This window comes from Chaetodon auriga, chromosome 10 (genome assembly GCF_051107435.1).
Source record: "Chaetodon auriga isolate fChaAug3 chromosome 10, fChaAug3.hap1, whole genome shotgun sequence".
NCBI lineage: Eukaryota > Metazoa > Chordata > Actinopteri > Chaetodontiformes > Chaetodontidae > Chaetodon > Chaetodon auriga.
In genome coordinates, this window is record NC_135083.1 from 14,917,310 (window position 1) to 14,944,320 (window position 27,011).

General features: G+C 41.5%; 1 protein-coding gene across 6 annotated transcripts in view; it reads right to left on the minus strand.

Moving 5' to 3' along the window:
- Positions 1–27,011, minus strand: part of cacna1db (calcium channel, voltage-dependent, L type, alpha 1D subunit, b) — a 75,674-nt gene that overhangs the window by 40,032 nt on the left and 8,631 nt on the right. For all 6 annotated transcript variants that reach the window (XM_076741899.1, XM_076741900.1, XM_076741898.1 and 3 more), the window contains exons 4-5: positions 2,799–2,938; positions 1,909–2,051 (exon numbers count right to left, since the gene is read on the minus strand). In XM_076741899.1, coding sequence (XP_076598014.1) covers positions 1,909–2,051; positions 2,799–2,938 — 283 coding nt within the window. The remainder of the gene's footprint in view (positions 1–1,908; positions 2,052–2,798; positions 2,939–27,011) is intronic.

The window sequence follows — 27,011 nt, forward strand, 5'->3', positions numbered from 1 at the left end:
AACTCCATCTTTCCCAGAGGTCCTTTCCTCCCTGAGACCTGTGAATGATACGTTTCTATGGCAACTCAAGCAATGCAGAGGCATCGGGGCAACTTCGCGTGAGGTCAAACGTGTGCTGGAAACACAAAGAGGGAAGGAAGCCGCATTTCCTGGGTGATTAAGGACCTCTGAGGCCGAATTCAGTTACAAACCCCTGTCTTCTTTTAAGTAAATATGGCTTAAGTACATTTGGAAGAAATAAAAAAAAAACTCAAATTTTGTATCTTGTATCTGGAATGAAAAAGTATTTAAAAAAATGTAAATACATCCATTATATAAGATTAGTCTAATAGGCCTTTCTCACAGCAGACATTTTGACTTGTCATAGCAGGAAAAGCAACGGCTCAGTTATATTCAACCATCCAAGCAGGAAACAGAGGCAGCGAAATCAATAACTGTCATATTCACACCTGTGCTCTTCCGACTGTGATGTGTCAAAATTCCTCCTGTGAAAAAGGTGTTACGACCCCCCTCTCTGCCTGCAGGGACTGGCAGGAGCCTGTTCAAGCCTCCACCAAAGTTAGATCTGCCAATTCCTGCACAGTGTCTTTGTCTCTCTCTGAGGCTCCACTCCTCCAGATTTTGGTTTGGTTTGACATTTTGCTGCCTTCAACACTAACACGTATACATTGCTCACTCATCCATGTGTGGATTATCCACTGGGCCAACTGGGCTGGTCTGACCTCTAGGGGCCTCCAAAACTCCACCAACTATGGCCTCATTCTGTCTTTTCAGTTTTTTTGTTTGTTTGTTTTTTAACATATCCAATTAATTAAGAGTGTGTATATTTAAATACAGACCTACGAATGCAGAGTTACTTTATTTGTGAATGTGTTACACGGTGCTAACAGCTAAGATAACAGCTAAGAAGTTAAAACCTCATTCAGAGGGAGAATTTATGAAGGAGTGCCTTGTTGCTGCTGTGGACCAAAAAATGCACAATTGTTTCAAAATGTCTGTGTTCAATAATTCAGTATGGCCAGGGCCACTTCTAAGGGAGTATCAGGGGGGCTAAGGCCACCCTGATACAATTGCTGGTCCCCTCAAGTGGGCATCTACCACGCCCCAGGGCATATGCATAATGTGAAGAAGAAGAAGAAGAAGAAGAAGAAGAAGAAGAAGAAGAAGAAGAACATACTTTATTAATCACAACAGAACATGCACATGCCATCCTTTAGTGAAATTATTCCATTTGACCCATCCTGGTAAGTCCTTTCTCCGCGGCAGACCAGGAGCGGTGGGCTGCCAGCCGACAGCGGCGCCCAATCACCAGTGATAACCATGTTGCCAAGTGTCATAAAGTACAAATACTGTATCTATATTTGTACTAGGCACTAGACAGAGATCTTTCCATATTTCCAGCTACTTGCTGATTTTATACACTATTTTCTCCATCAGGCTGATGACAAACCTGATGACACGGCTTCCCTGCGCAAGATGCAAAACTGGTATATGCTCCAGTCCAGAGGCTGACACCAATAAAGCTATATTAAAATTGCCAGCAGAAGACGAAGCAGCAGAGCAGTCCAATTTTCTCCCTGGGTAACATGGATGTATTGTAAGACCTGGATACAGTACCTCCCCTCATCCTTGCTTTCGGTTTTCCCATTTGCCCCAAGCAGTATTGCAACGAAAAATCCCAAAAAGCATTTTCCCCTTTGACCACCAGTGCAAAGAGACCTCTGTTAAATTGTTGACAGGACTCCAGCTATAAACATGGTTGATTATTACTCATTGTATTGTGTATTTTTAAGCCGTAGGGGTAATATTTGTCAGTGTAAATGAGTTATTCCGAGCATAGTTACACCCAATGTCAAACCTGCTTTTAAGCAAAAAAAAATTAGGACAAGTGACCCCATGCTAACTCACTGGGAACTCCAGAGACAAGGCGAAGGGGTCGTAGCACGCGAAAGGCTCGGAGGGCCTTGACATCAAACCCTCCAGGTTTGCCTCCAGACTGGCCGCCAGAGTCAGCATCTTTGGTTATCATCTCCAGAACCACACTGAACAACCTGGAGAGGAGAGAGGCGAAGGGGCCAAGAGAGGGAACGGAGATGTAAAGGGAGAAGGAGGCAGAGGTTTGAGAGAGAAGGAGAAAGAGGGAGAAGAGAGCAGTGACAGAGATGCCATGAAAACAGCAACAAAAAGATAAAAGCAAAAGAGACAGAAAGCAAAGAACAAAGCCATGTGTCCTCTTTGTACTTGTCTCTGTGTACATGCACCTGTGTGCAAGTGTGCGCTTCTATACCTGCTTTATGAGCGTGTCCTTTATGTCTGTGCGTATTTACCTTTAGTTTTTCACACCTCATCACAGTTTACATTGAAGTATTACTGAGGCCAGGTGGTCCACTGATAAACCGTCACTCTCATCAAGGCCATGTGTGTGCACGTGTGTGTGTGTGCGTGCACGTGTGCATTTGTGTGTGCATTTGTGTATCCATGCATGCATGTACGGAAACGTCACTGTCATCTTGCATCTGGACATAATGAGAATAATAAGATGGGGATCTACTCCAATGATGGACAGCTAAACGTTGAGTTAAAATGCTTGTGGAGCGCATGCATAAATGTGTGTTTGTGTGTGTGTGTGTGCTGTGTGTTAAAATACATGAGGGATGATATGAGCAATAGCGTATGTATGTGTGTGGTTTAAGCTTAAGCGTATGGAAGAAATGTGTGTGTGTGTGTGTGTGTGTGTGTGTGTGTGTGTGTATTTATGCCCTTGACTGTATGATTGCACGCACACACTATGTACTCACCCCACGATGACGATGACAAAGTCCAGCATGTTCCAGCCGTTTCTGACGTAGGAGTTTTGGTGCATGACCAGGCCATAGGCAATAATCTTCAGAAATGTCTCTATAGTGAAAATGATCAGGAAGGCATATTCTACTGTTTCCTGTACGGAGGGAGAGGAAGGAAGAATAGCACGAAGGGAGAGAGGGAGAAAATAAAAGACAGAGAAAAGAAGAAGAAAAGTTTATTCGTGTTCAAGTTTGCCGAAACTTTACCAAGAAATTCACTGAGGGCCAAACAGTGTGCGTAAATATAGGGTATAACAACAGAGAAAACACTTTCCCCAGTAACCACAACAGTTGGCATGGCAACTGGTTTCTTTTTTTGTCAAAGCAAGCAGAAAAGTATCTTTGACTTGACTTTGATCAGATCCACGGCTGCATGACTCCTGCTGACTTCCAGTACAATCAGGTCTGCAGGAAAGTGTCCAAAAAAAGGCACAATGACACACTCACACTGACACACACAGCTTCAAAGCTAATCCAGACCTGTTTCCAAAAAACCAAATTTAAGAAATGTCCCCTGCAAGCTGAGTTTGGATTTGCATATCACCTCTCGAGGACATGCTGAGCGAAAGTGTGAAAAACTGAGATACATTATTGGTCAGTGAAAATAGACTGCAGCAGTCGAACAGCGTCAAACCGTAGTCCACCATGTTTTATATTTAATCCCAGAACTCCTCAGCTGAATGACAAATACAAAAATACTGATGTGGTTTGCTTGACATAAAAATCACATATTCAAATAAAATTTCCTACATTCACCGATAGACCAAATTGCCAGCTCAGCGACACTTAATGTTGTAATAATGAAGTGTTTGTGAGCCACTGCAGCCTGGAAGAAACACATCTGTATGTATCTCTGTGCATAGCTGAATTCATTAATCCAGTTTTAATAATGACAAAGATGTGAGAGAGAGCAAAAAGGAGGAGAGATAAATGATGAATTTATCAAAGCTGAAATCTACATGCAAGGAGAGAAGTGACTCTTACGAGTGGGTGGAGTAAATGTAGGTATGTGTGTCATGTTCCATTTTCTGAGTAGGCGCCTTAATATTGTAATGGCTTCTTCCAGGTTTCTGAGACTGGAAATTCAAATTCAAGATCTACATGCGACCATTTCATCTGTTTAAAAGAAAATAATCATAAATAAGATATCACAATTTTGCATAACTGAATATTGGCATCTTTCGCCACAAACTTAAGTCAATTATCAGAAGAAAGATGCAACCTTTCTGAAGACTCTGAGACTTTCTGGTTCAGTCCTGATGGTAAAAATATCCATATATAAGCAGTTGTACATATTCTGTTGTTAAATGTACATGCACAGAACACATACAGTGCATGTATTCTGCTTTAAGGTGTGATATGTGTCAAACAAAATTCCCATTCTTCTTTATTTTCTGTGCAAGTTTCACATTCATGCTGTAGATCCAACAGGAAAAATACTCAAACCTCATACAGGAACAAGAATTACCATTTTCTAAGCAAAACTAAAACTCATTGCATATCTTGTGAGAGCTCAAGGTTTTCATCTAGCAGCATTGTGACACATGCAACACCGGCATTTCATGGAGGGATGTGGGAGGAGAAGGCCAGTGTGAAATTGCAGCCTTTGTGCATCGGACCACATAAGGATGCGTTCCGGTGACCCACGCAAGCTCTCTCTCTCTCTCTCTCTCTCTCTCTCTCTCTCTCTCTCTCTCTCTCTCTCTCTCTCTGCATACGTCTCTCTGTCTGTCTCCTTCCATGCAAAAGGTTAGTGAGTCGGCAGGTTTTAAGGCCCATTAAGCTAAGCGCTTCTCCTGTTGATTTAAAGGACACAAACACACACAAGCGCACGCAGACAGCGCACGCACGCACGCACACAGGCTCACGCAGACACATTAACGCGCAATGAAAGACGACTACAGTGACACACGCACTCAGACTTCACACCCACTCACGCGGGCAGAGAGACCTGCAGTAGTACACACACTTCTGAAAGGCAGCAAGCCAACCAGACAGACAGCTTCACGCAGGGATTATAAACGCTCCTGGCAATGGTGACTTAGACACAGCCGCAGTTAGGACGTGTTAAACAGCAGCTGCTGTAAAAACACCAAAACTACGTCCAGATTATTATTATTTTTATTTATTTTATTTTTTTTTTTGGGTTAAGCTTAAGCTCCATGCCTGAGTGACTGTTTATCATTGCATGCAGTCTTATTTAATATCTTCCTCTATTCTGGCAGCCACTGTCTTTCATTTATTTCTGTAAAGCATAAAAATCAATCCGCTGTCTTTTTAAACTTGTTTGAGATGTGTAACGTGCTTCTAGAGACGCAGTGTCGCTCCACAACTATAAGATAAATGCATGAAACTTTGTACAGACATTCATGATTATCACAGGATGACTGCTACAAACTGTGGTGATTCCCTGACTTTGTATCTAGCGTCACCATGAGGATGAAATTTGTGTTTTTTAGTGAAATATTGCAACAACTACTGGATGAACAGTCATGAAATGTGGATTATCCATCGGTCAGGCATTACAATGTGAACTACGCACATGCACTACTTGGACTGGGTCGTGACAAGCACGTTAAAATGTTAGCTTTTGGTTCAAAGCACTGATGTGCCTGAGCTACGTACAGCCTCACAGAGCAATGAGCATGGCTGCAGACTCTGGAGTTCCATTATTGTTGTGTGTTAATGGAGCTGAAGTCCAGACTGATTAAAAAAGTTCTGCGCTACCTCCAAATAATTATAACTCACTACGCTGAATGACATCGTTCCAGCAAGAGCCTGCCATTTCATTTCTTTACTGTGCAGACATTCCTTGAAGGGAACATTTCAGCATGGTTTGTAAAATGTGCAGCAGTAATGTAAAATATTTCTGACTGTTAGTAAATGGGCCAAATAATGTAAAATCACTGCTGGTCATTTTATACTGCAGAATTTCTGAGATGCTTCAAATGAGCAACTCAGTGGCCGGGTAAATACTGATTTCCCCACAATGGCTGAGCCTTTGTCCGGCTCCTAATTGTTAACTGGTGTACGCTGAGTGGTGTGCCATTACAGTAGTTGGGTTATGACCTGTTAAGGTCAACAAGCGCCATGACTCAGAGCTGTTTCACACTGATAAGAGCCTTTGAAGCATGAACACACACCTGCCTCCATTCAATTTAACATTCTTGTTCCATCCTCCTGTTGTTTACATAGGTCTGAAATGTCCGCTCCTCTGCTGCGTGAACAGCCGACAAAGTCTGTGTGCCTATATGTGTAGTTCGGTCGGCTGCATTCAGGTTGTGACCTGGGAGTGAGGCTGATAATCAGCAGGGCTGAAGAGCAGCGATTACTGCAGCATAATGGAGACAACAAATAGCATCATGATTTTAAATATCGAATTAACACACACACACACACACACACACACACACACACAGAAATGCACAGATAAAGTAGAAACAATGCAAATTGAAGAGTAAGCAATTAAACCAAGACCTAACAAACCTGTCAGGTGTCCAAAAACAAAATCAACAGAGAATATTTTTGCCTGTATTCATTCAGTAGCATTACCTCAAGACACAGTGTCAGCCTGCATATGTCATTTACTTGTAACACAAGTAATAGAGGCACATTATATTTTATCATTTCATTGTGGAACCGATTGTTACAATGCAGGTTTGGTACAAATTGACTAAATAGACTATTTTTTTTTTACCACCACATGAACCAAAATGAAAAATGAAATCCCTGACAGACTGCATGAAGGAAACACTTCCAGAACAAGTGCAGCAGACAGCAGTTTTCAGAGGGCAGGTGCACGTGTACAATGCTGTTAATGAAAACAAAGCACATCCTGCAGCTGCTTCACATTAAAAGCATGAAAGGACTGGATTAGGGCTTTACTGTGAAGCAGCTGCAGAAAGAGCTGTACTCTGTGGATAGCTAAGCCTGTGTTTATTTTAGCTTTAACTGCATAACCACACTATGTTTCAACGTTCTCAGTACAAACACAGACAAATCCTTGTCTCAGGTGTATAAAAACCAATTAAAAAAAAACAAATTTAACCAGTGTAGCAATCTTTTAAGTGAGTGTAAGAGTATGAGAGTAACTGGTGGCACAGGCCATAAGCAAGGGACAACCTTCTTCTCTATGGAGCCCTTTGTTCTGTTTGAACTGGGGAGCAGACCGGGATATGCAGTGTCCATGTTGTCCCATTGATGAGCTACAGAGCTGTTTGTGTTGTCTCTCGTCAAGCTGGATAAATAAAACACTTAAAATTATTGGTTCAAACTGGCCTCGTTTCCTGTCCGAGCCCACTGAAGAGCGCTGCAATATGCAGTGAGGTAATCTCCCTCTGTGCTTATAGTACAGCTGTGACAGGGATAACGTTGCCATGGAAATCAGGCTTGTTTCGTGTGTGGGCAGTGAATGAGTTGAAGTTACTCAAGACGACTGACAGCATACGTGGTCAGATGAATAGAAGTTTTCACTGATCCGATCCAGTGAATGCACCGTCCTTTAACGTGAAGATTTTCAAAATAAAACATTAGAAATCTTTTGCAGCCAAGATTTATGAGTTTAATTTGTCTTTGAATTTAACAAATATGGTCCTGGTACATTTTTTGTATTTTACAATACATTTTTTCAGGGTCTCGATTACAGCTTTGGCATTATGCTCATCCAAGCGCAGTTCAGTATGGACCCCTTCAAAGAACTATGGGAAATTCCATGAACGTCCATGTTTTTCTGCAGTAATTAATTGCCTCTGGCTGTGTTTGTAGTGAAAGCAGGTGGACTAAGTGCATTTGTCCTGCTTTCCCTTAAACCTTTACCGTCCATGGCTTTAAGACGTGTTTACCCTCCACTAACCACAGCACTGCACAGGCACACAAAGCAGAAACAAAACGAAGCAGCTTAATTGATTTAAGGAGGACCAGTGCATCCTGTAAGCTCCTAAATCCCCTGTTTTGGGAGCTGGACAAGAAATTTTGGTTGGTGAAGCCAAGAGAGCGCACAGTCTCTGCAGAGAGGGTGGACAACATGTCCTAGACGATGTTTTTTGGATACATGGAGGCTGTGGAGCATGTTTTTAGTCAGAAGGAGCCATTAACCGTCTGTATGGGTTGAGTTAAAAACACTCATAGAGTTGTACAATGAATATGAGGAGATTCAGGGTTCTGCCAAAGGCCAGTCAGCCTTATCCTCTCTAATATCATGACTTAAATGATTGACCTATTAGCCGGGCTAAACCACAGCGGCTGGTAAATTCTCCCAGTCTGTTCAACAAAACTATTTTCTGACTAAATAACTGTCTGGATTAACCATAAGACTGTAATTGTTAGTGAGGTTCAGGAGTTTATTCGCTGACTGACTTTATCTGGCTGAGCTGAATCAAAACTCAAGGGATCGTCTGCAGACTGAAGTTTTGCAGTGAAAACTGAGCTTGCGAGGTGCGGTCATGCTGTGCAGGGAAATCTCACTATATTAGTAATCTGCTGTATGTGTGTGTGTCATATGATGAGTCACAGTAACACTGTGCTGCATCAGTGATTTTCCCTTGTTGAATAATTCTGTTCTTCTAATGTAATCAAGTTTTGATTTCATCATCATGGCAAAAAAACGCTCTTAACCATGCAAACAATGAGTCTGGTTTGAGTCAATAAACTGCAGCATATTCAAATACAATCTCAATTACATACATTCAGTACTTACTGTCAGCTGCTTGACATTGCTTTAACCGGCCATTTAAAACCATCATGTTACCGTTATTATCATTTGGTGGTAGAAGCCAAGTGAGTGTGAAATGCTAACACCATTTGTGAAAAAGATGACACCTTCTCCAACAACCGCGCTGCTTAAACAAAATAAAAACAAATGATGGCACCTCTGAACTGCAATTAATTAATTTGGTTAGACTTAGAGACCATGTTCATGACCATGTTGCTGATGCTGCATCCTTCAGCAAGACACCAAACCCCTGCCTGCTCACGCACACTGCAGGAATATATTTCATTCTAAACAGTTAAAAAATACAAATAAGTGAGTGAATGAGTCAATATTGCATATATTTCAAGAGCCATAATCTGCAGTTAATCTAATGCGATTTCATTTCAGGCAGAGAGACAAAAATAGGAGGAGTAGAAAAAAAAGGGAGACGGAGGGGAGAGAAAAGTGTGAAGGGAATGAAGGAAATCAGAGTAAAAAGGAAATGGAGGGACTGATAAAGAAGAGACGGACAGAAGGAATCAGTGTAATGGACAGTTTAAGGACACACAACAAAATGGGAAGAGCGAAAGAGAGATCAGCTCACTGATAGTATATTTGTGAACCCTCGGTGAACTCAGAGAGAAATCTACCTGTCCGGATATAAATAAAGACAGAGGTGGAAGTCAGGGCTAAAATGAACTGCAACCTCAAATTAAACACGCTTTGACCCTTTTCAATCCCAGCATGAAATGGGAATGATAAGCTTGATAAAGGGTGAGTGAAGCAGGCTGCTGTGTATCTGTGTGGCTACTGTGTTGAGCGCTTTGCATCAGACAAAATGGTAAGAATTTATTACTGCAATAAGAGAAACTGGTAGCAGCAGTGGCGAGTTGGCTGTGCTCTGCAAGTGCCACATTATGTTGTGTGAATCTTTGCAGTTATGCTAGCAAGTAAATTTTTGACACTGTCCCACCACACATGACCACCTAATTAATTATCTGAATGTGATTTTATCTGTCTAGATTCATTTTCCGAATCTCTTCCACAGATACAGCACTGATGGATCAGGCTTGTTTCATCTTGTATCATTAATACACAGAGACCCTGCTCGGACAGCAGTGCACTGTATTAAAATGATTGAACATAGAGGTCTATAGAAGAAAACGGGCTCTTTCTTAAGCAACCAAATTTTGATATTGTAAGAACTTTCGTCAGGTCCTCTCTGCTTTAAAGGGCTGTTTGAGGATTTGGTTTTATGGGAAATGTTAGAATTAGTTTAAGGATTAGGTTAAAATAGGGTCAGTGTTCAGTGTAGGCATGTTCTTATGGTTAAGGTTACAGCAGGAGAGTGCATTATGTCAAGTGAGGATACTGATGGAGGTACAAACGTGTGTCTTGAGCAGGATTATGAGCCAGACGGGCTGATCCACAGATTCGTTGAAACTGGGAAGGGCTCAAATGAATGATAGAGAAAGAAGTCATTGTAACTTAAAATGCACAGTAAAAAATAGTGAAACAGTTGATTTTACTGCAGACTTTAAGATCATGTCGAAGTTATTAGTGCTCAAATAAATGAGCTTATCAATTTTTTCAAGGCAATCAGTTGCCTTAGATTTTTTGTGCTGGTTAGCAGTGCAGCTTGTTCTGAGAATATCAACCACAAACAATATGGATTCAATTTTACACAGCAAATAATCCAGCCAGGGTGACGGTATCTGAGCTACTTTAAGTCACTCAGTGACACAAATCGAGTCACTCAGTTACCTGAGACTACAAATAATCTGGCAGCACTGAGAAATCCAGAGACAGCATCAGGTCAATTTCATTTATGTAGCCCAATGTCACAAATCAGTTCGCCTGAGGGGTCTTTTAAAGTGAGAATGAGTGAGAGGGGGTGACAGTTGCTAACTGCATAAAAGCTGTACAGTGAAAGAGTGACGTTGTGCAGATGGCTGCTGACATTTTCTTTGCTGTCTGGTTGTTCGTGCACACCGTGATTTCAGTACTGTATTTGATGGACTGTATTGTTCCAACTCTGCATATACACCAGTATATACAGTATGTGTGTGTGTGTGTGTATGTATGTGTGTGTGTATGTATGTGTGTGTGTGTTGGTGACTGTGTGCTTAAATTGATCAGAGACAAAGGCTGGCCCGCCACCACCATCATGCCTGACCTGACTAATAGATCAGCTGGGACACACACACACACACACACACACACACACACACACACAGCAATAGGCAGGTTCACTCGATGTCACTACGCTCAGTGACAGTAACGCGAGCTGACATAATGCTCAATGCCATGTGGCTCAGGCCTGTGTGTTTGTGTGTATGTGTGTGTGTGTGTGTGTGTGTGTGTGTGTGTGTGACAGAGAGAGAGAGAGTTTGGGCGGTCAGTCTAACCCTGGTCATTCCCCATTCCGCCCAACAGGTGCTGTAGGAGGGGCCCTGAATCTGGACACGGGGAACGGGGAAATGAACTGAACCTGTTTTTCAACTGATTCGATTACACCCCCCCCCACACACACACACACACACACACACACACGCCCACACACACACTCACACACACACACACACACAAATACACCACTTAACCCCCCTCCACTCCACATCACAGACGGCGTTTTTTTATAAAACATCTTCCTACAATCAAATAGGTGGAATATTGATTTTTTGCCGTTAAGTCCATACAAAGATACTGAATCTTAATATTTTGTGCAAGATGTCAGCGGAAGAGACACATCTCACAGGATGTGATATATACTGTATATACTTATGTCAGCACATGTTGCTAACAGCGCATAGCTGAAAGTTTCCTGCCATTACGTGCACTGATGAGCTTTGGTTCAGCATTACGTGCACCAGCCTACATAGCCTACCATGTAGTCTGCATGTGTTTGCATGCACCAGTCCGTTTCACCGTAACCCAGATGGTTCAGCAGGAATACACAAACTGTTATGCCACTACCGTGTTACCATGCTAGTACTAAACTATTTCACAGAGGTAAGTAAGCGATGGATAAATCAGACTTCCTATATTCACATGAGAGAGCAGGAGTGTGTCGGTGTGATTCTGTCAGTGTGCTAGTGTGTTTGAGGCCATGTGCATGTGAGCGGGTGCATGTGGGTGAATCAGCTACATGGCCAGAAGCAGGCTAATCAGCTCCTATTAGCCTGTGGTCCCACTGGTCGTAATAAGATTAATGAGGGCCAGAGAGGCTGAGGATGCGCTGCTCGTTGCTTCAGAACACAACCATAGGCTGAACAACGCAGCCACCAATATCATCACCATTAATGCTCTTCTTATTCTTACTAATGGAGGATTTTTCTTACAGCACCTCCTGATGCTAAGTCCTTTTTACACTCATCTAAATTTATAATATATTCTAAGTTTCACTAAAAATCATGTTCAAAAAGTGAGGTAGGGTTAGCATCACACACACACACATACACACATGCATAGAGTACACAGAGGAATTAGGTCTCCTTTGCACAATTGTCCATCTCTCTCTGCATGTTATATTCATGAGAAAAACTGAAGTGGTTATATTATGGATGCTTCAGTGGGACACTAATTATCCTCACCTCTCCTGTCTATCAGCTGCAGGTTAGAGCTGCACACTTTGCACAAGTATAAAGATTTGAGGAAAAAGCTGCTGTAAGCTGTGTAAAAAGTTTGGGTTGATGCCACCTCTCCATGGTACCTTCTGTTAAATTCTTCCAGGAGAGGAAGGAACCAAGGAAGGAAGGAAGACTGTCAATAATCCGCAGACACACAGCAGGACAGTAGAGAAACAGAAGATGTGATGTATATTGTCAGCCTCCCGCCTCTCTTCTACAGCATGTCTGCTTCCCTCATGTCTCTCCTTCTTGCTGTCCCTTTTCTTCTGCCTCTCACTTGCTCTCTGTTGGTTCCTGGGTTTTTTCCTCTTTCTCTCCCTCTATCTCCACATCTCTCATCTCCGCACACAGAGGTCTGTCCTGTGATATCATGTTTGATGTAGATGACATAGGATATGAATACGGAGGAGAACATCGTAATTGCTACTTTCTAATTATTCAACTGAAGTCAGGCAAGACTTATCAGTTTAATAAGACTCTTGTGTAATGGGGAGGAACTGACCTATACAGCAGATGTGGTCAAAGATACAGTCATACACGCTAAATATCACCAGATAGGAACATATTATTGAGCAAAGACTCTAGGTTCAAGGAAAGCTACTTAAAAAGAAATCGAAGCAGCCTTTTTCTTATGGCAAAGATTGTATAAATGTCTTAGATGTCATAGATGATTACTGGTTGTTAGTCTCTTGTTAAGCGAGGTAAACATGGTCCAACCAAAAAAGCTGAAACACAGCTGCGATAGATGAGACTTGCAGAAATATTCTATATTTTAACTTTAACTTTTATATAACTTACTCATCTAAATTACATTAGTGCTTAAAGTTATGCATAATTGTGGTCATGGCCACATTGAGTGACAGCTAGCCGCTAGGTTTCAGCAGCCAGGCTTCATTCGGCTCACCTCAGCTCCACCCACGCTCCACCTCTTTGCCCATTTTTGGATTAGCAGGAAGTTTGGTGGAGTCAGGCACTGCCAAGATGGCTATGGCCAGAACCACTGATGCTGAGCTTCACAAAGGCTCTTCAAGCTCATCATTATGCTGACACCACAGCCACTGACCAAAGGACAACGAGGCTTTAATGAAGCTGTCATTCATTTGTTTGTTTCTAGTTTAACCCATGCCTCATTTCACAAATTCACTGGTAGCATGCCTCCCTTTGTGACCTCAGCACTTTGTTATTTCATGATGTGGCCACAGGGAGCGAGAGCAACCCTTACAGGCGAGATCAAAATTTTATTTTCAATGTGTTATCAAGGAGCAAGTATTTTTGTAAAATCGAATGGATGTCTATTATCTACTTGAACAACAAAATATTTTTCCCAAGATGTAACCAACATTTAAATCAAACTTTTCTACAGACTGCACTTCTCTGCTCTGCGTTTCTTCTTCTAGGTCCACGATGCAAGGCGGGGCAGTTTTCTGGGCAGGCTGAGGAAATAGTTAGCTTCACTCCTGGTAATCATCTGTGAGATCACACAGCAGATTACATCATATAACGACATGTTGATTTTCCCCCAAGGTTTGTGTGGGGAGCCCTTCCTGACCATCACACGCTGTGCTGAGTGGGCCCACTGGTAATGGAGCATGACACATCATTGCTATGGTTACCTATACCTATACCACAAATTTAGATTGATGGGTAATCAGCTGACTATTAAAGGTCCAGTGTGTGATTTAGAGGGATCCATTACAGAATATGGCTGAAATGGAACATAACATCCATATGTATGTTTTTATTAGTGTATAATCACCTGAAAATAAGAACTGCTTTGTTTTAGATTGAGGTCTTCATATCTAGAGTTGGAGCAGGTCCTCTTTCATGGAGTCCATCATGTTGCACCGCCATGTTTCTACAGTAACACAGGATGGACAAAAGAAACACTGGGTCTAGAGAGGGAGAGGCTCTCCTACTGGTTTGGAAAGGGAGCGGTGAGGAAAGGGGTATTTAAGTGGCTGTAGGTAAGCACAGGTTTGTAATTATTATTTTTGTAATTATAATGCAATTATCACTGTGTCACTTGACAGTGAATAACAAAATAAACGCCAGAATCACGTTCTATTTTTATCCTTCTTTTCCAGCTCTGTGGCAGCATCAGTCCAGACAGCGGTTATCGATGGTACAGCAGCTGAGTTCGGCCTCTGTGCCTTCCTGTTCTCTCTACTGGTTTTCCAATTAAGCCCATACTAGCTAGTGTCTATTTTTAGTCGTGGGTAGTCATAATCCTGAAGCCAAAACAGCGTGCATGTCCACAAACACGGTCAAAACAGCCAGCGTCGGCCCTGGCTGACCACCAAAAGCTATTTACTAATCCAGAGTTGGTGTTAAGATTGACGACCACGGCGGCGTCAAAGATCCGCCATGCTAGAAATGTAAACAATCACGTGTACGTTGATGTGGCTTCATCAGTCTACACATGAAAGTAAGTGACAGTGCAAATACACAGAAAACACACACACAACACACACACACACACACACACACACACACACATTATTACTGCTGATCAAAGCTGCTCAAAACAGCATTAATTCAATTGGCAGTTGAGTGAGTTTAAACATGTTAATAACAGATAAACAGCAGTTCTCATTCAAAGCAGAGGATGAGAGAAAGAGGTAAAACAGCAAGTTCACCTCTCTTTTACTCCTGTTTTCTCTCCTCTTCTTCCTCCTGCTCTAATTTCACTTATCCCTTTTTCTTCCTCTTTCATTCCTCCCTCTTATCTCGTCCTCATTCTCCCCTCATTAGTTCCTCACCTACAACCTTAACCTCTCCTCATCCTCCGGCTGTCAGTGCCTTTTTTCAAATTCTTGTTCTCCTTGCACTCCTCTGCCTTTTCTTGGCCAGCATTGCCAGATTGGTTTGATGTTTTCCAGCCCAATGATTGCTCAAAATCCACCCAAATTGACAAAAAAACACCCAAATATTATCGATAATAAACAATACAAATTCATTCATAACAGAAACAGTATTTCAGTCCATCAAATATTTTGAAAAGGACATAATAATAATAAAACAATAAACGTTCATAAGTGAAGAACGGAGGTAGGAGGCTACACTGTATAATGCATCTATAACCCACTCACACACACACACACACACACACACACACACACACACACACACACACACACAAGCACAGAGACAGGCAGAGAGAGAGAAGTACACACACTCCCATGCTATCAAAAAGCATAACGATGTTGTAATGTTGCAAGCACAGAGATTCTGTCACAGTGAAAACACAGATGTGCAGAAACGCTTCAGCTGATGCGTGTTTATAGGGTAAGCTACAGGTGGGCGATGATGATGTTAACTCAAAGTGTTTCTCCTCTCAGCGGAGTGAATAAAAGCACATCCCTCAGCACATCAAAGCTGTGATGAGTGCTGGATGTGTTTGCATAACTACGGGATACAATTTAGGAATATATTTTTAATATACTGTCATTTTTAATGTATTTGACAACCAGCCCAAGCTCACCGTACTCGACCCAATGCAGCCCAAAACCAACCAATCTGCCAACACTGCTCCTGACCGCTCTCCTGTCCTCGCTGCTCTTTTATCACATTCTCTCTTTCTCCTCTCAGTCTGCCTCTCGTCTCTTCTCTCTCTCCTCTCGTCTCTTCTCTCCATCTTCTCTCTCCTGTTGAGAGCCTTCTCCTCGAATACTCCACAAGTCTCCATGGCCACAGTTGTCACGGCAGCAGGCTGTGCTGTATGTAAAATGAGGTGAAGGAGCAACACAATGAACACAAACACCCGGCTGGTTCAAATAGATACGCGCAGCACATGCATTGCAACATATAGTCTGGAGCACAGAGATCACAGAGGGAGGCGTCCGCACTCTCACAACACACATTTGTTACCAAATAGTAAACACACATATATGACTGTATGTCATCCACACAGGCCGTACATCATGACTGAACTGAGAAAAAAAACATGCATATGAAATAACACCTATTTAAAGCTCAATTTAAAAATATACTTACTTGAACAAAGCAGTGCAAGTACAGTAATGTTGATCACTGGTTACCTTCCCTACTATGTCCCACAGTGCCAAGTACTGGAGCCGTCACAACAACCAGCCGGACCAACAACAGGAAGTTGTTTCCAATGTTTGTACATTCTTGTTGATTTAGTGATTTCATCACTTCTGGGAGTCTTGCTATAAAACTTAACTTTTTTATATCACATCATGTTGTGACTTGTTGGTGATGGGGATTGCGAAGCAGTCTCTTCACAATAAAAGCCTCCCAGTCTTTCACTGATCAAAAGCTGTGAATATGAAGTGGCAGCAGGTGGTGTGCTTGGTTTGTGTTAACAATATAGCTTTCGTTACAACCTTGATAGCACAGCGAGTGAGCGCTGATTGCAGAGCTGTTTTGAAAGAAAAAGCAGAAACAAAACTCTGACGTTACATAAGAGTCGAAAAGCTGAACACAGAGTCTGTCTATAAGTTTACCTTGACAAGTTAGAGTAACTTTGAAACTTGTGTTAAAGAAACAACTAAGTGTCACAGTGTCCAGTGAAACCTGCCCATTTAAGATCTCAGCCAAGCAAACATGCTGCAGGTTGAAATGCTAGTTCTTGACTAGCACAGCGAGACGTCGTGCTTTTAAGGAGAAAACTGTACAATACAAAGACATTTACGTCCTCATTTATACAACAAGATATAAAGCTGCTTCGCTGTAACAGATAATCTTCTAATCGTTTCCTGGTCATTCAATCTACAGCCACTTTCATCGCTCATTTTTCAGTTTGGTTTGAATAATTTTGTTGCAATTTCTACACCAACAAAAAAAAAAAGCCCATCCTTATGACTGAACATGTATCTGAAGACAGATGTTCGCATCAGACCCAACACCTGTTCCTCTGTACGTAAGTGTGTATAAAATGAATATTATTTGCTTTTGCCTCTCGTTTTTTCTTTGAAATTCACTTTAATGAGCTCCAACTCAGCAGACAGCGAATTGGGTCAAGTCCAGCAGAACGTTGTGTTTTTAGTCCCTTGGTCTGGTGTGCAAGGCTTAACACTGCATTCATTAAGTGTGCTCTGCTCTGCAGCTAACGTCTGAACAAAGTGTGGTTTTGCAATACAAAGCTTGTGTGTGTGTGTGTGTGTGTGTGTGTGTGTGTGTGTGTGAGACAGAGGGTAAGAGAGAGATAGAGTGTGTGTGTGCCTCTGTGTTTGTGTCCCACATTCCCTGCAGTGTCTGCTGTCCCTGGGCTTTTGGGTGCTAAGCAGTCGGTCCAACAGGCCTCCTGACATCTGGGTATCTGTCACCCCACGGCCTAAAGCCCGTGAAGCCCCTGGGCTCCGTTTAAAATACACCAACACCTGCATAACACTCAGACATGTCCACACAAGTCTTGTTGTGTGCATGTGCATATGTGTCACAATTCACATTATATTGTCCATTACAAGTCTTATTTGGCTAAATATGAACATCTTCTTGTTTCATGGTCAGAAATGTATAGAAAATATAACGGTGTTTGTGTGTCTGTGTGTGTCTGTGTGTTTAACAAAAACGTCACAAAGGCATTGGCTAAGCATATTGCTCTCACCCACTGAAACCAATATTTCTGTCTTCTTCAATGAGAGTTTGTGTTCTTATGAATTTAATAGACAGTATATTTGTGAGCATGTGTGCGGGAGTTATACAGAGTCTATATTTACCACATGATAATGATGAAGAGGAGTGACAGCTCAGAGAAGGAAGGAAATGACTCACAATGAAGGGGCCGCACTCTAATAAAGCTGCATGATCACAGATGTCCTGAGGCTACTTCAACAGCGGCTGCACACACGCACACACACACACACACACACACACACACACACACACACACACACACGCAGACACACACAGACACACACACAGATACAAGAGTTCTAAAATAAATGTAATCTACTCACAAAATGACAAAATATCCATTCGTGCAAACTCACACTTGTGGTCAAAGATCACGCTGAGAATTTCTTCGCTAGTCACTAAATACTCTCACGCACACACAAACCCACAAGCAACAAACACTCACTCTTCATTTTCTGGACACAATCACTCAGCCTGAAACTAATGATTAGATTTTATTAATGACTGATGACTGGACCTTTTCACAGCAGACATTTTGACATGTCATAGCAGGAGAAGTGCACCAGGCTCATGGTCCTGGTCCTGTGCATGCTGGCTCACTTACTCGGACACTGAATGGAAGTGAGATATTGCTAATATTATTGACTGTACCTGCGCTTTCCTGGTTAGTCAAAATGTCTGCTGTGAAAAAGGTTTGCAGGGGTGGACGCTATGAATAAAATGCTCTATCTCAGTATACTGTATGTAATTTTCTAGCATAATATCAGTGCATTTGAAATCAGTTCAAATCAATTAATTGATTGATTGATAGTGCTAAAAGATAGCAGGTTTTTGGTTAAACCAGTCAATGAATCATCATCACAATGACTCAAGTCAAATAAAATTCCAATATTGTCATAAAAAGTTCCTCTTATTGATTTGCAAGATTTCCCTCATAGACCCAGATATTTTAAAAAGGTGGAAACTACAATATAAACAATACAGCTGCGTCTCTTTTAAAACAAACTGAATAGATTCATTCAATAAATTATCGAAAAATAATAATAAATACTCATCACAAGTTACAAAAGCCTAACTTGATGCCTTCAAATGGCTTATTTTGTTTGAAGTTGGACAATCACCCACTTACAGTGAAGCAGAGAAATCAAGCCGTTTCTCATTTAGAGCTGCAACTGTGGAATTTGTAACCAAAAACTCGTCAAAATGATCAACATTCATCAAATGTCATGAATTGACTGTTTAGCGTGCTGCTCCGTCACACATCAACAGGACACACGGCGTCTGATACGCACACGCTCGCACCCTCCTCAATCCAGCTCACAACATTCAATTAACAGGGATTTAAAATGGAGAAAAGCAGCTCCGCGTCACATTTCAGAAGCTGTAACAAGACTGAACACATTCCTCTGTTATCAAGATATGGTTTTGTTATTGTCGGCTGGTTAACTGACTCACACACACTGACACTCAAAGCAGACGATAACCTTGAACATACTGCAGCTCCTTTGTTAACAATGCACATGTTTACGTTTACACAAGATTCACGCATGAACCCTCTTGTCTGCTTATGGTGTGGTAGCCCAGTAAATAATTACTTTCCATCACACACACACACACACACACACACACACACACACCTGATATGTGGTAAGTGAGTGAGCTTTAGTGTGAACCAACAGGGTAAACGAAGCTTTAAGAACATTAACTATGGTCTTCTTCACACGATCCCACCCACTCTCCATCCCTTTGTGTCTCCATCCATACATCCATCCAGCCACACATACATCCCTTGTATGGAGACGCTGATGAGACGTTCAGGAGTCTCCTACAGATGGTTTTATTGAAATCTTCTAACGTAATAATGAAAAACACATTTTTACATGTACATCTTTATTATTCAGTCATATCGTGCAGCGTCAGTAAAATTCACCTTCCTCCAAAATGTATTTTATGCTTTTGATGAACTAATTTTAGTACTTGTTCTCCTATTTCTGTCCAAGGCCAGTGTGTGGGCAGTGTGATCTCTTGTTCTCTGATCACAGCGGAGAAAACACAGCTCGTTGTTTCATGCTCTCCACTTTACGGGTACAAGTAGTGGAACACCTGGCACCATTTGGTGAAACACTGTGGGAAGACTTGATTCAAATGTATGATTTCTGTTGTACATATCTAATGCTATTGTGTCATTACTGCATACTACATTACATTATATACCTTATTATATTACATATGTATATAGCACTTATTATTCATACCTCTGTATTATATATACATAGGTCACACATTATGGCTGTTGCACTACCGGACTTCTTTGCACAAATATTTTTAAGCTAAAGATTGTGCTTATGATTCTTAAAAAGGCAAATGGTAATTGCAGATCCATCACAGGACACAAACTCCAGTCCCCTGCATGAAAGTAACCCCCACCCATCCACCACTCGACCTACAAACTAAACCTCAGCACTGAATCAAGAGCAGCAGAAATCATCTGAAAGAAAAGAGCGAGCAGCCATTTGAGCAACAGGTAAACGCTTAGGATCCATTAACACCACACACTGTACGATTTTATCTTCTGGCTGTCAACACCAGCTGACCCAGACAGGAATGGAATTGGTCCGACATGGTCTAATCAGCTGTTGATCATTACTGTAACTGGCCAAATGAGCCGAATGTGTAATGTGTAGTGTAATGCTTGACTTTGAATCATACAGTAAAACACTGAGACCTGAACTGAAACGTGCTGGGATATGTTCACTTTATGACTTTATGTCCAGCTCAGTATCCAAATATGTACCAGACACACACACACACACACACACACACACACACACACCCATGCTTGTCTGTGTCTGTTACACAGAGGCTTCTCCTCACATACTGCACACTCATATAAAAATGCACACATCCTTCCTTACACCCACCTACACACACATACAGTATACACAAATAAAAATGGAGACGTTTCACTTCACTTCACAGAAGACAGAATTATTACAAAATGGCAAACAAATTGAAGTGCAAAATGTGAGCATTTTTCTGAATACTGTTTTTTTTTTGTCTGTTTGTTTGTTTGTGTTATCCGATTGGTGATAATTTAAATTAATTTTTAATAAAAAAAAAAATGCTATTTTGGCTTTGATGCAGCAGCCTCTCTCTGTCTGTAGTCACCACTCTGTGGTCTTGCTCAGTGTCCCACCCTCAACGCTGTCTGATACACGTCACCAGTAACAGCCTATCACCACTGAGGCTACTGTGCTACAGACTGGAACAAAGGGAAGCATTAGCAGACTGGAGCAGCTCTGGTGAGTGACCAGAGCTTTGTTTAGATGGTAAGGCAGCAGATATTTCTGAAGTTATGAACATCACAATCCTCCACAGGGAAGGTGCAAAAACACCACAACCTGATGATATATTTCCATGACGACAGACATGCCCAGTTTCCCAAATACAGCACTTTCTACTCCACTACATTTTGGAGGCAAATATTGTACTTTTAACTCCACTACATTTATCTGAGAGCTTTAGTTACTAGTTACTTTGTAGATTTGGATCATTAATATAAAGTATAAATAAGAATTATGATGAATTACTATAGATTAAGCTACCAGTATATAAAGTAATTAGAATGAGCCCCACCTTGACCAGCTGCTACAGTACAGTGAAGCACACACGAGTGCATCGCTAATCCAGCAGTATAATATAAACTATTCTGACATGCACCATTCTGCACTCTTACTTGTGGTACTTTAAGTCTATTTTCATGCTAATACTTCTCTGCTTTGACTCAAATAAGATTTTGAATGCAGGACTTTTACTTGTTACTTGTCTTACTGCTGGTTAATCCATGCATGGAGTGCAGATGGTGCACAGCTGCAAGAGTTCAGTAAACACGTGTATTGATCCTGTTGAATTGGGATTACTAATTGATGCTCAAATTTCCTTATAAATGTTATTATTTTTTTTTTTATTTTTACTTTATCTAATCTATAAAATGTATGGGAGCTGTTTTGAGGAATGGTCCAACGAGTATTTTTTGTTTTAAGATAATGTTGAAACGTTCTCTTTTATTAAACGTATGCTTAAAGGCATTTCAATGAAGTTTGTGTTGGAGTTTTGTTATTCTACTTTTTTAATTTTTTATCGGTTACTTGTCGCCTTAATTATTAATAATCTGTATCAAAAAACACATCGGTTGACCCCTTGTGTATACGGTGTGTTTGCATCAAACTGCTGCCCTGAAGGCTGACAACTTGCTCACTCAATAGCCAGTCACACGCTGCCCTATCCTGATCACCAGTGCAATCAATTGATCTCTCTCTTTCTCTCTCTCGTTTTAAATGCTGTAAAATGAGCGCTGACAGGCAGCACTGAAATCTAGAGCTGAAATCAGCATCGCAATATGGCAAACATAAGCAGATTCACATCAAATAATCAAAGTGTCGTTCAGTTAAAACACACACATTCAAAAACACACATGCAATAAAAAAAGGCACGCCCACACACACACGCCCACACACACACACATTCACGTGCGTGATGGAGCAGTGTGCTGCTTAGTGTGACTCTCATTTCCCTTCCTCTCTAAACCTTTAATCCCTGACTGAGAGAAAAATGACGCAACCTGACATTCTGTTCTCAGAATCACACACACGCACACACACGGAGGCAAACAGAAAAACACACATCACACATGACTGCAACACACACACATACACATGCACACAAGTGTACGCAGACTGTGTGCGCGCTGATAAACGGGCACACTGTATCGTATACATAGATGCACAAAAACACACGAGAAAACGCACACACGTACACACACGCGCACATGTACGCACACAGCACAGTTTGGACAGATGCATCGTCCTCATGTTTTCATGCAGTGAGGTCACAAACATACAGTCTGTGCTTTTACTGACTGATAAACAATCTACATGTATGAAAACACACACACGCGCACACACACACGTACGACTGAGTGAACCCACTACTTTACTGTTGTTTGGTATTAACCTGCCCACCTTACAGCATTCATGTCTTGTGATTGCTGTTATACAACCAACTCAAAGGTCTTTCTGAATCACAGCAAAGAGAAATGTGCAGACAAAAGAATCCCTCGATTCCATGTGACGTAACATCACCTGTGGCATGAGCCCTGCTCTCTTAATGCATTTGTTTTGATGGATTGCTCTCCGATCTACTTCCAAGATGCTGACACCATTAACATAAGGAACAGGAGCAGGAAGTGCTGTGCTTATGAACAGTTTCAATTTTTTTCTTGGGTGAGTTCAAATTGCACTAAATTAGACAAAAAGCACATTTCCAAGCCTTCTCCTGTAAAATGAATCACTTGGAGGCTAAAACCTACATCAGGCTTTTGTCTGTAACCACTGTGAAACAGAAGGTCTGTTTGACGACCATCCACGTTCAATATGTCATTGGTGACCTCGACTCTTCTGCAAATCCACTGAGACAAAACAGTGTGAGATTTTAAACCCACAAAGACTGCAAAACTGGAGCTGACATTGAGCTAAACCTGCAAGAATTACCATCAAGATTTCCTTTTTGCAGGCGGGTTCAAGAGAATCCATTTTACATTTGAAATGAATAACATCAAGGTGAGGTCTGGATGTTTTCTGCTGTGTGCTTTGACTCGGTGTCATGACTAAGCTCAGGCTCAGTGAAACACCCCTGCTGCAGGGTCTGCCTATGGTTTTAATCAGAAAATTATGTGGCTCGTTACCATGCTCTCAACATCGATATCCGGCCCTGCATTAGCTGAAAGATTATTTCCCCTTTGATCTCTGACTCGTGCTGTTCGTGGGAAGATTCACTCACATGAGTTAAAATGAACTGCAAAAAATGTGGACTGAAGGCGTTCACAAGCAGCCGGGCTAACTGGGCCGGCACACTGGGAGGCTTCATCTTATGACACTCTGAGGACATTTCAGAGAGCAGATTATGAACAAATTTGCTCATGATTAAAAGTTCACATCTTGTCATTGTACTCAAACAGCCCATGCACTATAGCACTTCCATTTTCTCTGCTGACTATCACACCTTCTCCCCTCACTTCATGCCGGGTTTCTATATACAGCAGGTGCTCAGACAGAGCTAGGCAGTGACTCAACGTCTTCTTTCCACATTTCCAAGCAAAGTGATCATGTTCTTCATTGTGATTCAAAGATGTAAAAAATCACAGTGTGAGATCTAGAATGCCTGAGAACAGATCTTTTTTTATGGGATTATGTTCTAATAAAACACTGGAGGAACTATTTGAGTCGATCAAATGAATATGCATTTTTCTTTTTATGCCTGAGTTCATAATGTACTGAGTGCTCCCCTGTACTGTTTCGACATGTTTTTAGAGGCCTGGCTTGAAGGACAGAGGCAGGGAGGGTTTGGTGAGAGCAGGAAGGTCATTTTGTTTTTTCAGATGCATCCTAAATGTTTACGCAATGACACAACGCAGACACACACTCTGCACTGATCAGATTTACTCTGACCAACATGACCTTGTATATAATTCAGCTTATACACTAATCTGTCACTAACTGGTGCTGTTGCAGTGATATAGACAACCTAAATGCAGATTCATTCGCAGCGACTCGTTGGAGCGTTCACAGGCACGAGGAGTTGTCAGACTTACGAGTTCCTCAACAAGCAGCAGCCTGCAGACAGGTCAGACATTATAAACTCATGCTGTGTAGCCACACACACAAAACTTTATTTTAAATTCGAGCAGAAATCCCAAAGGCCCCAGAGAAACCGAGCTTTGATGGAAATCTGAAACATGTGAGATTGAAAAAGTGGAATTATCCTCTATGCAACCAAACAAACCTACGCAGAGAGTAAAGTAATGTTTTCAGACTGAGAATAAATATTTCACAGTGAAGACAGGAAATTATTTTTAGATGTTTGTGGGTACTGCTTTCCGTTATTTTTTCAAAGTTGGAGCCAATATTGTGGGAGCAGACAGTAACACCACTGCCTCGGCGTGGTTTGAGTGATCTGGGGGTGAAAAGACATCATTAAATCTGGATTTCAATCAGAAAAGCTGCACATTCATACATACAGTAAATCATTTGTGTTTACGGGTGAGATGCAGCGATGGTGCAGATTTACCTCTGCCTGGCTGCTCAGATTAGTCTGTAGCTTTCCACACATTATCTGTCCAATAGTTCGTTATTATTCTTTAAAGAAATAACCTACATGGCGTTCACTCAGAGACACACATGCACACAGTCCACCTCTTACTCCTACACTCAGATTCATATGGGACTCTTATGGGATTATGAGCCGATCGGCAGTGTATGCTACTCAGCTAGCGGTCAAAGCGGCCGTCATAAGTCTGCTAAATCACTAACTGGCTTAATAGGATATTAATCATTCTCCACTGTGCACAGGAAGTGGAGGTGGAGGAGAGAGAGGAGAGAAAAGGAGGCGTGGTGTATGTTAAATTGAGGATAGAGGAAGTGACAGAGGAGAGAAAACAGAGAGGAAAACAAGAATGGAAAGCGTAGGACGAGGCTGAGGCAGTTAAGTAGACAGAAAGACAGAGTTGGTAATCTGAGAGTAATGGAGAGATGAAGAGGACACAAGAGTGTGAGCAACAAACAAAACACAAAGGTCACAAAAAAGAACAGATTCACCGCAGGTTTTCATGACCCATGTTAAATTGCTACTTGCATGCGATATTTAGGATGACTTCTGATATCTATTCTAGCATGTAATTCATGTGCAAAATCAACAAGAGCTGACAGCAATGTCAGCTGTTTCCGCAGAATAACAAATGACATCACATTATTTCATGAACTTGCACTCCTCCTGTTTGTTTGAACACATTTCAGTTACGGCCGATGCTTTAGAGTCTAAACTGAATGAGACGTCTCCACGAAGCAGCTAATGTTTCTTTCCTAGAGCACATTAGATGAGAGCACATAGCTCAGTTTTTAAAGTGTATGAAAACAATGTGAATTTATATTTGCATTTATGCTTCATGCATTTATTTCTCCACTTTTAACTTTTAACCAGCTCAGATGCCAGAATAAAATGCTGACATTGCACATTTCTGCAACGCAGAGATACGTTAAACATGCCAGAAGTATCGTATGAACATTTCAAGTAACAAAGTGATGTAGAGCAGATTACAGGTGCATGCCTATGAGTTTCTCACCAGGAGGAGGAGAGGATGGTGTGACAGCCAGGAGACATGACCACCAAGCAGCATGCATAGATAGATAGATAGATAGATAGATAGATAGATAGATAGATAGATAGATAGAAATCTGTCACATGACAGCATTCATTAAAATCTCCTCTCTGTCAGCAGACCCTCACACTTGTATGCTCCCACCCTACATCTCTCCATGCAATCCTCCCATCCATCCCTCTACCCCCTTCCCGCAACCTCCACTCATTTACTGACGACTAATCCACTGGCCAGCTTAATCCCTAAACCTTCTCTCACACACACAGACACAACTCGTAGGCTGCACATGCACACTTCCTCTCCCCTCCTGCACGCTCGCACACTTTCTCTTACGTAAAATAACACGCATGCACTCCAATGCACGTTAACACAGATCACACACACTCACTACAAGCGGCGACATTGCTTCACCGAAAACACAAGTTCAACAGCAGCCGTTAATGATATGTTCTACTTGTATGAATGGGATGACAATTCCTATTTAAAAACAGAGAGACGGGCTGTTGCTTCGCAGAGCAGCTTGAGAGGTGCAGGGTGAACCGTTTCATCAACTAGAGGTCAAAAACATATTTTACATTACTGCAGACTTTTTTCCAAATCATCCCACGCATTTTTCACATCATTTCTGTGCCATTCACGCAGCCGTTAGATTCAGCTTGAGAATCAAACCCAAACCTGAAATTTGCAACCTGAAAGTCAAACCTTGATAAAGGTAATGAACACTTTGCTTTTTTTATGTCACAGTTCAAGTTTTCTGAGGTAATCCAATTGAGAGCTAAGTACTGTTAGCTATACGTAATTCATGTTTAATAGGCTAAAACATATACAGAAGCACCATTGTATGGAGATTTATAAGCTGTAGCATGAAACCCAATGAGCTTAGCAGAAAAATCCAGAGCTGACTTTATAATCTGCAGCATTACTGAACTGGAAAGGCATTATACTCATTTGAGGTGCATATGGATATAATCTGACAGCAGAAAACAAATAATAAAACCCCTTTGTACTCTTTTCCATGGCTCATGTTCACGTGTGGACTT